General features: G+C 46.4%; 1 protein-coding gene across 3 annotated transcripts; it reads left to right on the top strand.

The window, feature by feature from the left end:
• The first annotated feature begins 461 nt into the window (after positions 1-461).
• On the top strand, positions 462-16,557 carry LOC125722878 (AP-1 complex subunit sigma-2). 3 transcript variants are annotated; one of them, XR_007386682.1, is made up of 6 exons: positions 462-594; positions 2,120-2,298; positions 5,999-6,107; positions 6,375-6,512; positions 11,825-14,190; positions 15,339-16,557. XR_007386682.1 is itself a non-coding variant. In XM_048999089.1 (6 exons), the coding sequence occupies exons 1-5, from the start codon at positions 592-594 to the stop codon at positions 9,115-9,117; spliced, it is 477 nt and encodes a 158-aa protein (XP_048855046.1). In that variant the 5' UTR covers positions 462-591; the 3' UTR covers positions 9,118-9,138; positions 15,339-16,557. The 3 variants fall into 3 exon arrangements, 2 of the variants coding, with proteins under 2 accessions (XP_048855046.1, XP_048855045.1); XM_048999089.1 differs by lacking the exon at positions 11,825-14,190 and adding an exon at positions 9,070-9,138; XM_048999088.1 differs by lacking the exon at positions 11,825-14,190.
• The last annotated feature ends 267 nt before the right edge of the window (positions 16,558-16,824 follow it).

The raw sequence follows: 16,824 nt of genomic DNA, 5'->3' as shown, positions 1-16,824 counted from the left end.
ATTTCTGTCCGTCTGTTCATGTGAAATAGGATCTACATTTCATGTATTTATTCAACCAAGCGTTCAAGCAGAACTATTCATTTTATTGAATATATCAACCGCATATCATTCGGAAAACAAAAACATTTCACGAATATATAGATACCTCTGCTTCCATAAAAATAACATCAAAAATAATTGTTGAAAAAGAATGGCGTCAGAATTACTGTTGTAAGACACAACGTTCATTGTGTTTTGTTTACTGTTTCCAACTCGACCGAAATGCGTTGTTTCTCTAAAAACAATGCGAAAAAAACCAAAGCCAGATTATAATAATATGATTGACAAAGAGCGGACCCTAACACAGCCCGACGCTCTGTAAACTGTGTGGCTGTGGGCGGGGATAACGGATTTTTTTAGCCAATGACAAACCTGGACACTAGACCATTATCCAATAAACTTATAGAGGTTTTTCTGACTAACCTAACTGATGCGCCCAGAAAACAACGGACAGGAGACTGGAGGAGTGCACTGTGAATACCAAGCTGGAGTTATTGTATGTCGGCGGCTCAATTTACAAGTTTTTGTGCGTCGGAGGCCTGAATATAATTCATGGTAAGCTTTGATGCGGTGTCCGTTTTTAGCGACGTGGGAATGGCTTTTGCAAATGTAGGTGAGCCGCAGGGCATTATTGCCTGTCAGAAAGTCCAGGCGTAGCGAGCCCCTCCGGCGCTGCGGGCCGCGGTGGGCAATGAAGCGGTGGCTTCACTTTGTAAGAACTACGGTATCACCTCGGTTACAGAGGCGGGCGGGCGGGCGCTGCGGAGCCGCGGACCGGCGCCGGGCTGCCGCCTTTGTACTTTATTCGCAGCTTAACTCCTGTAGTATTATAACAGTGGATTGTAGTTTGAATAAATAGGTTTGAGGGTGTTTTGCGGATGTGAAAGTAACTCGGGGCGGCCTGGTGGGAGCGAAGGGGGAGGGACGCGCCGGGGCGGCAGTGCACCCACCCCGCCACACACCCTTTTTTGGCTTTTACCTTTTTCCTTTAAATGCACTCTGTTTGCTGCGACTCGGTTGGTTCACATTATGTTGATGGGCCCAAAAACCCAATGTTATTTTTAATTATTTTTTTTGCAATTCTCCCTTTAAAAGGCTGCCGCCGCAGCATCCTCGCATAAAGGCGTGCTTAAAGACAGACAGCGCTCAGCCACGTGAAATCACCCTTTATTTTCCTCTTACACTTTCGCAGGTTCTCTTGGTGATTTTTTTATTTTTTTTTTTGGATGATCATAATTTTTTATTTCTTTAACGGCATTTGCAGAATGTCGTGCGATTTGCACATCGTCGTTTCGTGCCCAAAATGCGAAATTCACTGTGGTAATCTATAAACTGTCAAGTGTGACTCTTTGAAGTCATTCCATGAAGCCCTGTTATCCGAGTGTTCCTGCAGGTTCCTAAATGCTAAGCCGATGGAATTGCATGGAGTGCTGGTGATATTTTTCGTGTATTTTTGCTGTCAAGGACAAAGAGAGGTGGTGGGCATGAACCCGTTTGATGGGGTGGGGGGGGGCACAGCCTTCACTGTTGCCCTTGTCACTACAGTCCATCATTTACTTTGTCACATTGTGACTGATGGCTTTGAAATGAGCTCTTTTGGGGCAGGCATGGGGGGTTGGCTCATTAAAGATCAAAGGGACACAGTGGACTTGAAGTCCTTTGGATTAAGTCCCGGGGGGTGGGCGAGGGGGGGTTGCACCATCTAATAAGATACTTAATTGTAGTTGCTCCAGTGAAATATCTAGCTGTCTAAATGGGTTAAATCTGAATCAGTCCCTTTTGGATTAAAAAAAACTCAGTGGAATGAATGCATGCAGGTTTGATTGGTCGAGGTGAGGGGAATGCACAGCTGGGAATGGTTTATGCACAGCGGCAACTTCTCCAAAGTGACAGCAGATTGTTCATGGTGATAAATTGGTGTTGGGTAGCGGTAGGGGCTGCAAGCATCACGTCCCGCACGTGACTTGCGGAAACCTGCGATGGCGATGAGTAATCCTCTTAAGTGCAGTTTGGCTTGGCATGGCCGGTGACCCTGTTCACTCTGCCCCCCCTCCCTCCCCATCCCTGCCACCTCCCACAGATGCAGTTCATGCTGCTGTTCAGCCGACAGGGCAAGTTGAGACTGCAGAAGTGGTACGTGCCGCTGTCAGACAAAGAGAAGAAGAAGATCACCCGGGAGCTGGTGCAGACCGTGCTGGCACGCAAACCCAAGATGTGCAGCTTCCTGGAGTGGCGGGACCTCAAGATTGTCTACAAAAGGTTGGCCAGTGGCCGCACACCACTCAAGCTTTCGCGCACTGTGTGCATTAAAAAAAAGAGTAACGCTTTAAGAAAAGCACGTTGGAGCCTCCGTGCCAGAATGCTGCATCTGAAAATGTAACTCACGCTTAACTGCTGAGGAGTCTTATGCACAGTACAGCCTTTGAATTCTAGCCTAGAAGGAAATCAGGAAAACTACCAGGCTGTCCATCTGGATGCCTTCACAAATGCGTGTCGGCACATAATCCCCGTTATGCCTCGGCCACACGGTTAAAGTATAAAAGAATGTGGTCTTTGTGGACCTAAATCCTAGTTCAGCTTTATAGGCTTTAAATACAGCACTGTTTGTTTGCTGTGTCTGAGCTGTTGCATTGGAGGACCCTTTCCTGCCAAGTCTGGCTTGGGTGTGGTTATATAGTGTGCAGGCGGAATGGCACTGACCCACAATGCACCAAGGCAGTTTCATTATGCGCTTGTTATTTGCAGTAGTGACAGTATGCTCTTTCTGAGCTGGCAGCAGTGTAAATGAGCTGGACTTTGCTTGTAGTATTTTTCGGAGGGGGGGGGGGGGGTGTTTCCATAGCAAAAGCCGGGTACCTGATAATTATCCCCCCCAGCCTCCGCTTTTCGGGTTATGAAAGGAAGTGAGCCAGGCTCGGCAGGTGCCGTCGGTGGCGCAGGTGTTACAAGGAAAGGCCTGGCTCTCGGCGGGCGGCGGGTCACCTTGGTTGATCGCTTTATCGGTGTAAGAGCTCGGGGGAGGGAAAAGCACGGATTTGAGGAACAGAAGCGAGAGACGGGCTTGGGGCTGACCGGACCTGTTTTTAAGGTTTTTCCCGTGAAGTATGATCATGAAGATCCACACTGTTTTATGTCCCAGTTTCCCTACTGTTAACCTGATAATTTTTGCGCATGTGTTTTCGGAGGATAAACGCATTCCTGAGTGAGACACTATATGTAGGTATTTAACAAGTTTGGCAAGCACCCTCCCTATGACCCAAAATCCTTACTGTTACTATAAGCATTTTATTCTTGACGTATGAACAAATTAGGTGTTTTGGCCTAAAATAGCGTTCACTCAATGTGTATATTTAGATTAGTGTATAATGAATCCAAACAAATGAATTCTGTTCTTTTAAATAAATGAAGATGTGTATGAGGGTGATGTCTGCCTTACATGGATGTAACATGTTGTATAATTAGGGCTGGCTGATTTGGCAAAATATCACGACAATTTTTTTTTCATATCAAACAACATTGATAATTATCCTGTTATAATTCAAGTAATGATATCTTTATTTCAAAGCTCCCATTTCTGCTTAAAATTCCATTAGAACTGCCCTTAAACAGGTGCCAGACATGAAAAAGGGGACAAATTGAGTATAAATACTCATAGAAAAATTAACTTTTTGTCGTACGGTGCAACACTAGAAAATGCTGACAGTACGTTTTGTCACTAGGTTTTCCTCTGACTCGCTCTTCATTCCAGGGAATGGGTTTGAATAGGCCTGGGCGATACGCCCTACAAATGAAACGTTATCAGACGTTCTAACAATATTCACCACGATATTCTAAAATCCATATACAGAAAAGAGTATAATATGACAACTGGTTTTGAGTTTTTCTGATTATGACAAAATTGTTTTTAAGAGTTGTGGAGCGTGGGATGGGTTTAACGATAAATTATGGCAACAACAGACATGTATTTTGATGGAATTTGTTTAAAAATAGTGCATTATAACTGTTAATTATGAAAAAACAAGTGTCTAGGCCAGGGGTCTCCAACTCCGGTCCTGGAGGGCTATCGTCCAGTAGGTTTTCTATCCTTCCTGGCTTCTGATGAGCCACACCTGCTCTCAGGTAAATGCCAGGAACAGGTGTGGCTCATCAGAAGCCAGGTAGGATAGAAAACCTACGGGATGGTAGGCCTCCAGGTCCGGAGTTGGAGACCCCTGGTCTAGGCTATACCACAATACAAAATTGAGGAGGATATGAATGTTCATAATCCCAACACGATTTTTTATAGATGTATTGCACAGCCCTATGTGTAACTAAAGGAATTTTAACAGTGGCACAGAAGTCCGTTTTCGGTCTTGCTAAATTCACTAGTTTTTTTTTTACTGATGTTGAAGACACCTGTTAATAGGAGTTACTGTGCTACCATGTTTGTCAGTTGGTGACTTATTTGTAGGTCAGGTGTCGTACGACTGAAATGGCCTTTCTGTGCTATATTGTAGATATTTTGCAAAATGCAAGTGTTCACTTAGGCAAACTTGTTTAGACAACAGATTGCTTGGACATGGGGAACATCACCTAGGAGCCCATGCTGGGCAGGAACTGAGAGGTTTTCTGAAAGTGCCTTTGATCAAATTTTGCTGTTCGTCCCCCTTCCCACATATTACATTCTGGCATCTGTCAGGGTACCTTTGACAGGATAGAGGGATTGCTTTCTGTTCTCATTAGGTGATATCAAAGAGGATCGTTTGCAGGCCAGTCAGGAAGGTCTTGTGTTCTTAGCTGGCAAGATGGATCCTGCAAAAGCAGCAGAAATATGCAGCCGATTTGTCGCTGTTTTCCCTGATTTATCGGAGCCTCACTGGTCTTTCAGGTAGATGCTAGACTCCTCGAATGTTTCGTATTCTTTGGTATATATTGTGAAATAACTAAAAGCATGAAATATTTGCTGCAATTGTTATTTTTTTGCCTTAAATAAATCAATGTTGTATAAATAATGCAACGCAGATGATAGGGAAAACGCTGTCCAATTGGCTGAAAGCATACGGGTTATTTTTGGTGCAGGTAGGTTTTTTTTTTTTTTTTTTTTAAACCCCTCCCTTCCAATACTGTGAACTTTTCGAAGTGAATTCCTGCACCCCAGGACATCGACTGAAGGACACCAACAATAGCCACGCAGTCCACGGCTGCGGATGCCTTCTGTGATATGGGAGAGAGGGAGCTTGGCGACATTTGATTCATTGAGGGCAAGGCATTGTACAACGGGCCTTCAGATGAATATATGCTGAAAGCAGCAGTTCTATATTTCGGGGGGAAAACAGTCCTCAGCACATCTTTTTGTGTGTGCTGTATATATCACTTTTAGCTCCCCCACCCTGTGCACAACTGTGCCTTGCTGAAGTACTTTGTCTTGTGTTTGAAAATGCTTGCTGAAAAGCAGGAGCTGTCCTCTGCTTCTAGTGGCCCACGGCGACCTCTGCCTTTTCTTTACATCGCAGACGTGTGGCCGTCTGCCTTATTCTCTCGCTTTTCCTTCCCTCTGTGAGGCTTCGCGGCTCAAACCCACGATGGGTGGGTGGGGGGGATCCTGTCAATCAGTTCCTGCATTAACCCTCTTCTTTTGTTTATTTTTTTTTAATTGCTTCACTGGTTCCAACCGGAACAAAAGCAAGTAGTGATTGACAGCACCTCCTTCCTTCTGCTGTCAGTCCCTGCAGGACCATACCTACTGAGGACCAGAGCTGTCAGCTGTAACCTTGGTCTAAAGCAAACAATTTCCCAACATCTGCTTCAGAAGTGTCTGGTGTGGGGGGGGGGCGCAACAGGGGAGTGTGTAGGCTTTCAGCCAGTCACAATTGTTAATAAGTAAATAAGTCATGTATCCCGCTTCTAAGAGACATAAACAGTCATTCTGTCTGGTCTCTCTTTATACTCACACCAAGTTCTCATCCCCTTTTTTATATAGATACGCTAGTTTGTATTTCTGCTGTGCCATAGAGGACCAAGACAACGAACTCATCACCTTGGAGATCATCCACCGATACGTGGAGCTGTTGGATAAGTACTTTGGCAGCGTGAGTCCTTCATATCTTTTACAGTCCTATGCACCGCTGATTAGTTGGTGTTTATACTCGTCGCCAAACCACCCCCAGCATGGCATCATTATATTGAGCAGTCTTGCCATGCAGTGGAATCGGGTTGCTGTAGCCACCGTCCCACACTATTCAGCTTCAAAATCGATGTGATCTAATTTCTGTATGGATAAATATCCCAGCACATGGGCAGTGTGGTCCGGTTTCTCACTAAACATGGCCCTCCCAACGTGCTCCTTTCTCCAACAGGTCTGCGAATTGGACATCATCTTCAACTTTGAGAAGGCCTACTTCATCCTGGATGAGTTCCTGCTGGGTGGCGAGGCACAGGAGACCTCCAAGAAGAACGTGCTGAAGGCCATCGAGCAGGCCGACCTGCTGCAGGAGGTACGGTTTGGGGGAGGTGTGAGGGAACCCCCAGGGGGACTCGCCATCTAGGTGCTAATCTGCCAGCACTCCAGCAGTCGATGATTCCTTGCCCCCACCTCCCAGATTTCTTCACCCACCTTATTCTCTTGTCCAGCTCTGATCGCAGCCTCTCACATTCCCTCTGGCTTTAAGCAGTGATCCAGAAATTGTTCTACTTAATGACCCAGAGTAAACACAGGGAACGCCACACCCCTCGGCTGTCCGCGTGACACTACTCACGTGTCCATGAGTAGTTTCTGATGCCATAGATTGCCTCATCGCATAGCTGTTGAATCGTTTGGCAAATGGAGGCAACTCTTTCTGCCATGTTAAATTCTGTAATGCCAAGGCAATGGGTCAAACTTCCACAGAGCAGAAACCAGTCTGCCTAATGGAGCTTTCCTAAGCATCGTTCGATGGGGGAGGGGTTTCTGCCAGAGCGAGACGCTGAAGGTTACGGCCTTAGACACAATGGCTTCCTCCGAGATGCTCGCAGCAGAGTGTTCTTGAGCCGCAGAGGGGCGTGGCTTCTGCACGGCCAGCTGTCACTTGTTCATATGCTGGTTTCGTTATCCTATTAATATTTGGCATCACATAATACTCCTCTCTCTTTCTGCTTCCAGTTCCTGACAGGGTCTGTTGTTCCCAATCAAAACACCTTTTTACTTGTTGTTCTCCCTCTCTCATCTTTGTCCTCCTCTGATTTGTTTCCCTGGTTCTACATCTCACTTCTGATTTTCAGAATAGAGACTTTCAGATCCGTCTGTTGCCAGGTACTGTCCATTCACGCTAATGACAATTAATGCAGCATAATCACTCCGTCAACGGATGGTCACACCCTGTCTTGACCAGGCTTGACCCATGTGGCCCTCCATGGTGCCTCAGACCCTCTCCAGGTGCATTTGGACAAGTGACTAACTACCGTATCGCAAATTAATAAGGGAGCCAAGGTGCTTCCAGACTGAGTGTGTAAGTAAATAGCGCTTCCCTCTGAATGTGTGAGTAGATCAGCAACAACTGCACGGTATCCAGCAGCCAGACACTGCTGGCCGGCAACGCGCACACTGAAGGAACTGTGCGCTAATGTTGACAACTCATGGGTCTGCGCATCAAACGTTAAGAGTGACCCTTACGATGGAATTTATTGGCCATTCCAGACTGGGTTAAAATTAGGCTCCACCCCCTCCGGAAATGGGTCACGAGGGTAACAGCCTGGATCGGGTTTTATCAGGACCAGGGTTGGGCCGCTCCACTTTTATCTGTTAGCTATAGTCCTGATCAGTGAATTCTAATCCCACAGTAGTAACCTTCACAGACCAGTGATCGTGATGTTACTGCTATAGAAGAAATTTCCCCGTAGCCCATTGTCATAGCTTCTTTTCAGGTGGTGGTGCTCTTACAGGGCCTGTGGGAGATGCACCGCTGTGTAGTGAGTCACCTGTAAGTGCTAAGTGGTGCCAGGACATGAAAACTATCTTCCGAGATGAAAAGAAGTCTGTGTCCCAGCCTTGAAGCTCCCGTTTTGATTTTCCACCATTTGTATCCTGCAAATCCGAAATGGTTGTTGTCTAATACGGCTTTAAAACGGTACAGACCAGATTCATACTTTAAGCCATTTATTATCGTTGAGCGACATCCACAGATGTTTCAAATGCAAACTAAACGTATGTGTGGTTTAAGCTTCAAAGTTGCCATAAATTACAACTCTGCAGGTGTTTAGTATAGGGTTATTGGTTAATCGTATCCAGCCAGGCAGTGGTAGTTGGGTCGGGTTGGTACGATTTGCTGCGATAGCTTCATGTACTTTCTGTCCTTTTCTCCTGAGTTATCGTCATGCTGCCTGATATTGTCAAGGTGGGTGGGGGGTTTCCTGCGTGTTGCCGCTTCAGATTATCAGCCTATTAGCAAGCGGGCAGGTCTGTAACCATGACAGAGAGGTCACACAAAGAGATGCGCCCAACACCTTCTCGCGGAGAGCGGGAGGACTGGGACTCGCGCCATATGCTCTTGGACGGTGCCCAGCCGGCGCTTCCTGTGTGTTCATGCGTGTGGGACCTTCATGGCTGCAGATCACTGTAGACAGTGCAAATTCCTCATTCTTTGGTTTTTAAACCGTCACATGATAAACAGTCAGTTGGGAATAGATCCCACGTCTGAGGGCGTGGTTGTGTAAGGTGAGGTGCTGTGGAAGAAGAGAGCTCATCATCTTCAGCCTGCTGAGTGTGCCTTTGACTGAGGTATCAGAGAAGATGAAACTAGTGCTAGTTGCTTTGCCATCCCGTATTGCTTCTGATGTTCAGAAGGGTGTGATTTCTCTCCTCCCTAAAGAGGGAGTGCGCTGTGTAGTACACACATCTGTCGTTAATCCTCAAAGGAACGTGGTCTATAGGCTGTTGTTCTGAATAAATAAATCCAGGTTATTTTAGACACCCTCTCTTATTTTGTAGTTTTACCTCGGCCTGCACCAAGCATCCATCCCAGGCGAAGACCATGAGTCAGAGCCTCTGATCTCATGCCGCGTGGTTTTCTGTTGTAGAGCCAGACTGAAGACTGGGGAGGTTTGGCCACAGAGGAGATCTTGTAACAGGGCGAAGGCCGAGAGCTGGTAAACGCTGGACTCAGCCGGCACGACAGCATGGCTCTCCTGCGGAGTGCTGGTTTGCATGCGCCAATCCGCCACACCATCCACTCTGCTTGGTGATGTCGTTGCGGTTTGGTTTACGGGGGGGCGCAAGGCTTCATTGCAGCATCCAGATCTGAGCCCGAGTTGCATGGTGTCGGTCAACCCCGGAAAAAGGACTAAGGTGGATCCCGCTTTACCCAAAGGGCCTGTTTACATCCCTTAAAAACAGCTTCCCATTTATATGTACTTATCCTTAAATATATCTCTCTGTGCATTTCCAGCTTCTCCAGACGTTAAATTTTAAAGGGTAAAGGAAACGCTTGTGCACAAGCCAGTAAGACGGTACTGCTGTTGTCATCTGATCTCAGGTGTCGTAATCTAGGTTTCTGTTTTTACACTGTAAACAGGCTCTTTGACTGAAGTGTGGTCATGTTTCCTCTTCCTCTGTGTGTGGTTCTTTCGGGTTGCAGTGGCAGCCCGCAGCGGCTCCCGTTGGCCGTGCTCCGGGGTTAAAGGACGCCCTCGATGGGACTGTATCTCTAACGGCCCCTGATGCTCCACCCCCTTGTGTGTCTTTCTGAGCGTTTTAACGATTTCAGGCAAACCTTTATCCTGGCCAGTTAGTTCCTCAGGCTGTCGACAGTTTTTAGTGTTGATTCATCTCTTCTATTATTAATGCCAGAGAAGGTGTCTAACCTTGGAGGCCAATGGAGTCTTTTCTCCAGCCCTCCAGAATCCTCCAGATATGACACCTTTTGCTATCAAAGGAAATTAATATTCAGTTGTTGGCCCTGTCGTGTCTATTTTCTCGAAGGGAGATTTTGCTTATGCGGACGCAGTAAAGCAGAATCCCGAGCCATGTTTAGAAAATTAGTCCCTGTAATTGAAAAATCCTCCTGTTCTATTTGTCCAGAGAGGGCAGATGATGCTGCAGATGGTGGATTTGAATATGGAAGTACCCTGCTGTCTCTGCTGTGCCCGGCCTGGCCTGCAGGAGGCGCCAGGTTTTCATGCTAAAGGCGGATAGATCCCCGCACGCTCGCCATTTACACCTGATTAACTTGCCGGGAGTTAGAACTGTTAATAAAAAGTCTAAACTTCATCATTTGATGAAATCCTAGTGGAGTTTTTATTTTTAAGTTTTGTATTTTTAACTGGCAAAAAAAAATAACTTCTGAGTTTCAAGTGCATTCAGACTAAATTTCATAATTACTAATAATGCATAGATGTCTGCAAATAGTATGCCTGTTCGTAAAAAATATAAAAGCTGGGGGGCATTTGAGCATTTGGCTGGGGGTGAAAAAACAGGCCTAGGAATGAGTTTCTCAGTCTGAAGGAGAATAATGACACGGAAGCTGCTTAGATGGAGACATTCTTTGGAGTATTAAGATTAAACCGCTTTAAACAGCCTGTAATGGAAAAGTGTCTCGGCAGTGGGACATTCTGAAAGAGTAAGGAAATGAGGTTCTCTCATGTGAAGGCCCTGGGTGTGAGTGACACTGCTGGTCGTCCCCCCGCGTCAGGAAAGCGTCCGTCTGCCTGCACGCTGCTCCCCCCCCCCCCCCCGTCTGTACTCAGCGAGTCCATCCTTTGCTCCCTTGATATCGCAGGCGTGTTCCGTCGGGTGGAAATGCTCCGTTGGGCTAAGCTGGATTAGTGAGCAGACGGTGCGGGGCTCCCCACACTGTTACTTGTGCACACGTGCACCATACTAAGTTTTGGACAGGAGGTGCCACCGTTCGCCGTTAGTGCAGAGCAGGCAAGAATTCACACAGTTTCCCTTTTGTCCCCCTCACACGCCTCGACTCTTTACCTGCAGGTCCACTTTTCCCAAACAGGGCGTCTGAGTCACTGGGTCTGTTCCAGAACTAGAGGTACTGCAGTAAAGTCCATCCGTAGATAGTCTGTTAGATCCACTGCCTAGTCGTGTGTCGCGTAGATCCAGGTGTAGGTCTGCTGCCTACTGCTAGAACTGAAATGATATTGACAGAATGCAATTGCTTGCTAATTGCCCTTTATGCGATTTTTGGGATTCTGCATGTGATGTCATATGAAAATTTGTACGTTCTGAATGCACAGATTTTCATCCTTAGCAGTTGTGAAATAGTCCTGGGTTGTCACAGGTAAGTGTAATGGAAAACCTGATGTACTTTGTCCCTGTAGCACAGTCATGAAGGTCTTTTGGTCTCTTTACTAGGGTGAGCATATTAACTGGCTGCTGCGTAAGCGCCCCCCTAGGGGCACATCCAGGAAATGCAACTTGCCTGCTATTGGCTATGAAAAATGTAACACTTAGCACTTGGCACTTTCGCATATGTAAGATGTAGTGTGTAGAGGAAGTAATCAACTTGTATTATATGAAATTAATCATGTGATTTAGTTATGATTGGTTACAAAGTACAACAAGTTAAAAGAATTTGATGAACGGCAAAGTGAGCTGATTAAGCAGGTGTTGGTCTTGGCTGTATTTAGTCTGAAGAACTGTAGAAAGCCCCCCCCCCAAAATGGACCAGGTGCTCGAACCCAGGACTGCTGCCAGACGTGGATGTGTTCTGGCCCGGCCCGGTGCTCTGTGTGCTCCACCCGCTCCTTCCTCCCGCATGTCTGTTCTGCCTGAACATGCCGCCTTGCTGAGACTTTCCTCTGCATCTCTCTCTCTCTCTCATAGCCCCGTCACGAGTACTTTAACGTGCCTGTGTACTAAACGGCCGACGTCGCTCCCACCACCCGTCCTGCATGCTGAGCCCCCCCACCCCCGGTGTCCGGCTGCTCCTCCTCCGCCTGCTGTTCTGGGTTCCGGGTGTACCCCGTGGTTCCGTCACTCCATCCATCCTGCTGTCCACCTCATCTCACACGTTCCACCCATCACCACACCTCCATCAGACACTCTCCTGTGACCCACCCCCCGTTTTTCAAGTGGGGTGCCCGCCATCTTATTATCATATTTATTTTTTTGTCTTTGTCCCAGAGCAGCATACTTGCTCACTTCTGAGACATTATGGGCTGGCTCCAGGCTGCTGGGGACGATCCCTGGCCTCATGAGCACTGAACCGCACGCTGAACTGACACTGAGCTACGGCTTTGGTTGTGAGGCTGGTTGCTAAGACTGACACCAGTTTGTATCTGTTTCTCCGGATGGTCTGGTGGCTTTTTATGCATGATGATACCGTTACCAAAAGACATCCTTCTGTTTCCAAACCCCTGGTGTGGTTTTCCTGAAATCATCATTTGGGAATAGGAAATTGCCCTGTTGTGAGTTCTACAGTGATGGGTTTCCTTCGTCTGGAGAATATTTACAGAAAAATAAACTGCCCCAGTGTCTCACCGGTACCCAGTATAGATGTTTAAAGAATTTAAATCGACGTTGTGAAATGTGATTAGAAATGTATGCCCTTTTCCCCATGATTCAGCATTTTCCAGCATTTTAATGACTTGCATACAGTAATTTTAGTTTAGCGGTCTCTAAAGACTGGGTCTGGAAGGTAAGATTAATCGCTTCTTGTACAAAACAAGTATAAATGCTCCTTCTTCGGAGAGGAAGAGATCTTAGAAAGCTGCTTGCTGCTGGACCATCTGCCTGCAGGTAAATCAACCTTAAGGTACTTTAAAGCCAGTGTATCGTTGCTAATAAATCGGCAGATACGGTCTGTCGTGACTCATCTACACTTTCCTCACAGTCACACTAACGTGGAAATGTGGCGTCTGACCCCCGGTTGCCGTGACGGCAGACAATGAGGCCATTGAGCTGGAACTGCGCCCAGCCAGCTTCAGGCCCAGCGTGTATGAATACGGCCCCTTTTGGGGCTCGCATTTAACCTGCGGTACTGCAGCCCAGCACCCACCTTTCAGAAGGCGCGATTGAATTGTCATTTGTGTCTCCATCCTGCCTCGCGGCTGCGGTGGAGCGGAAGTAATGTGAGGTGGCGGAAAATGTCACCTAAAGTAATAATGGAATCAGTGATGAGCATTCAGACAAACGCCGAGGTCTGAGACGCAAACGTACAGTATGGCAGGGCGGGAGCCAGGAGAAGAGTCGCTAAATGTCTTATCCCAGCTTTCACGCTCCTATGCAGTATTTTACATATAACCACAGTTATAGTGTTACATTGATTTATGTAATTAAATATAATGAAAGAAAAAAGGGGATGTTTTGTGGTCTTTGTCTCTGACTCTGCATTCCGAGGGGAAGTGAATTATTCCTTCATTCTAATAGTGCCGTGATGAGCTGTCATTGTGCGACTGCAAATTTTTCAGCAAAAAAATATAAATGCCCTGGGTCTTGGTGTGTCCTGTTAAGCAGTCGTTGATGTGTTCTACTGTCCAATTGTGTTTATATCCCTCATAGCTACAGTCCCATGCCTCTGTTCTGATGAATATGAACCATATCAGTGTCCACTTTTCACCTTCTAAAAGGGATGCGCTGATGGCGACTGTGATGCCAACAGCTGTTTATACAGGAAACTTTCAGTTCCATGCTTATTTTGGGATTCCACTCCTGGATGGCGTGGTATGAGGAACCAATTAATTAAATCTAATTCTATTTTAATTATCCATAGTGGAAGACTGGCTGTTAACGTAATAATTCTAGAATACTTAAATCCTGGAATTATGAAGGCAGAGATTGAGTTGGTAAGATTAGCTCTGGGATTTTGCAGCTGCGGACTATTAACAGACTGGATTTAAATGCTAGGCTTTAATAAATGAAGAAATGAAATTCCCCCCCGGGCAGCAGGGTCAGAGTTCTCTTTGAGGCAGCATTCCTGTCGCAGTCAGAGCCTCCTGTGAGTGCTTCAGGGAAACGTGCCAGTTCTCTGTCTGCTGTATAACAGGAGTCTGTGCAGAGGGGGCAGCAGCACATTAATTATGGATGGATACCAGACTGAACTCTGCCTTAGAAAGCTTATCAAGTGCTTTGAAGCAAAATGGAATGTGGAGTAATTGGGAGCCAAGACCCTTGCGCAGTGACCAAATGCTGGGCTCCTCTCTGACTCTTCTTCTCTCTGTTTTATGCCAAACCTTTGTTAGGACGCCAAAGTAAGTGTTACTGGTTGTCTGTCCCATCCAGCTCTTAAAGAGACAGCAAATGAGGCACCTGTACCCCCCCCCCACCCCCCCAAGTGAAAGGAGGACAGCTAAGGCACTTGTTCTGACAGGCGGTGATCATGCTTATGCCTGGCATGATCCACATAGGTTGCATTTTGAGTTAGAGCTCCAGTTAGTGCCAGTGACAGCTTCACTGCTGCCCGCCCAACAGCCCTCACTGCCCAGTTTTCCTTAGTCTCCATCAGTAACTCTACATGCTGATTTTGCTGGGGTGCTGTGCTGTCTAATGGGTTGACCGGCATTCGTCCCAGTAAATGGATGATTTAATCTGAAATTCCTTGGGGAGGGTGTGCTGTCTCTTTAATTCATCCATCCACCCATCTTCCAATCATTGATACTGGAAAGGGTTGTGGAGGGGGGACCTGGAGTCTGTCCCAGGCAGGATAATGCACAGAGCAGGGCTTCACCCACACAGGGTGTGGTTAAATTAAAGGATAGACACACACAAGCAATTCTGTGTTGCCAGTTCTCTTAAAATCTTTGGACCGAGAGCAGAAATGCACGTGACCCAAGGAGAACATGCAGTTCTGCACAGAGCAGGGAACCGATTCAAACCTCTATCCCACTGTGCTATCCTGCCGCTCGTTGGAGTTGTACTCAAGCAAAAATGAGAGAGAATGAGTTCAGGGAAATATCTAATCAGGTTGCGGAGGAGGTGGGTCCAAGCAAGTAAAGGAGGCAGGAGCAAGACCTTTGGTTGCTCCTGCCTCCTCTACTTGTTTGGACTCACCTGCTCTACAATCTGATTGGTCATCTCTTGGAGCCTGTCATTTTTGTGTAAGTAAAACTCCCATGAGCCATCCTGCCTCTTCAGTCCAAAAGCTTATATCCTGACATGCTTGCCTTTGCACGTCCATGAACTACACCGAGAAGCCCCAAGCTAAATCCACTGCATCCCCTGCTTCTTACCATGACATCAGGTCCCCCCCTTCCCCCCCCCCCCCAGCAAACATTGATCTCCTCCCCCCTCTGCATGTGTGTCTTCATGCATCACTGCATCTCTCACACACTCATTGTCCAAGTCCCCACCGCCTTGATTCTGTCACCCAGGCCACTGTTACCTTCCGTCCCCCGTACAGGAGGCAGAGACCCCCCGCAGCGTTCTGGAGGAGATCGGACTGACATAAACCCGGCCCATCCCCCGGTGGCGGCACCTACGGTGCCCCTCTGCCAGCTCTTTCTTCGTTGTGCTAAACGATGTAGCGCTAAGTGTGTCCATGTGCATTTCAGTGTTGAAGCACGTCCCCTTTCGTCCTACATGCCTTTTTGTTTATTTTTAAACCTGGTTAATCTGTGCTTGATGTACCCGGCGAAGCACTGTACACACTCGATATCGAAAGGGATTGTTAGTTTACAATCATCGGTCTTTTCTTACAGAAATTCTCCTACTGCCTTAAGATACTTCTACAGTATTCCTCATTGTGTTAGATGTCTTCATAAAAGGCCACGATTACACTTTAATGTAATTCAGAACAGTGAGGTTCTTTTCTATGTATATGTGTCTGTATATATACACACATATGATATGTATGTATGTATGTTACAGCTAAAAACACTGTTTCCCTTTCAAAAAATAAAGGAAATAGATTCAAGGTTGTTCTGACTGTGGACAGAAGAACTACAGGACTGAGCCCTTTCTTATACAGGCAGACAGACAGAGGATAACGGCAAAGATAAACACCTATATCAGTAATGTAGGAGAGCGAAGTCGTTCTCAAGAACGTCCTCTTAGTGTCTGCAACCAAAGAAACACTTAGTATTACGGGAGCAAAGTTGCATTTCGGATAGAACTGTGCATTGTGTGATTTACAAAAGAAATCTATTTGTTTAAACCAAAGATTTGTTTTTTTTTCTTTCTTTTTCTGTCTTTATATTGCCCTAAGCAATTACACAGCTCAGTCCAGAACATCATCTAAGTTGACGGGAAGGCTTGAAAGCACAAAGCAGTATTTGAATTCATTGCCTGGTGTGTCCTGTATGCTAATCACTGTGTATTACTGAGGTTCCGCACTGTTCGTTCGCAAGATGTAACAGCGGTTAGAATATGCAGTTAATATGGTCCTAGATCTCAGCTTAACCTTGCTTGTATTTCCTTTATACCACAGAAGGGTCTTCTTTAGTTATGTCTCCTGTTAGCTGGCCCACTTTCATCCACCGTGTCTTACAGATGTTCTCCATAGTAGCTCTATCATGAACACATGTCTTACCGTGGGACGGTGTTGTATGTCATCTCAGTGAAACAATGCTGCAGTGTTTGGTGTTACAATGGAAATAAAATTTGTTTACACTCTGTCAAAAGTGTTGTGTCATATCACTCGTAAACTCCAGTGCCCCCCTTTTAGTAATCGGTAAGGTGGCTCTATGTACATGACATTTAGGCATGCAAATGAGATGGGGGTGGGGGGAAGCGGTCCAATTGAAGCTGTGATATGGCCAAAGGTTGGGCTATTGTTAACCTCAGCTTCTCAGTCCCACCTAGTCTGGTCCAATTATGCTGTTGATCCCAACGGAATTAAAATATATTTTCAGATTTTGCACAATATTAACACAAGTCACACCTTGATT

The sequence above is a fragment of the Brienomyrus brachyistius genome, unplaced genomic scaffold (assembly GCF_023856365.1).
Source record: "Brienomyrus brachyistius isolate T26 unplaced genomic scaffold, BBRACH_0.4 scaffold44, whole genome shotgun sequence".
Lineage (NCBI taxonomy): Eukaryota > Metazoa > Chordata > Actinopteri > Osteoglossiformes > Mormyridae > Brienomyrus > Brienomyrus brachyistius.
The sequence above is the reverse complement of the archived record's forward strand: the minus strand, read 5'-3'. Positions and strand labels throughout refer to the sequence as shown.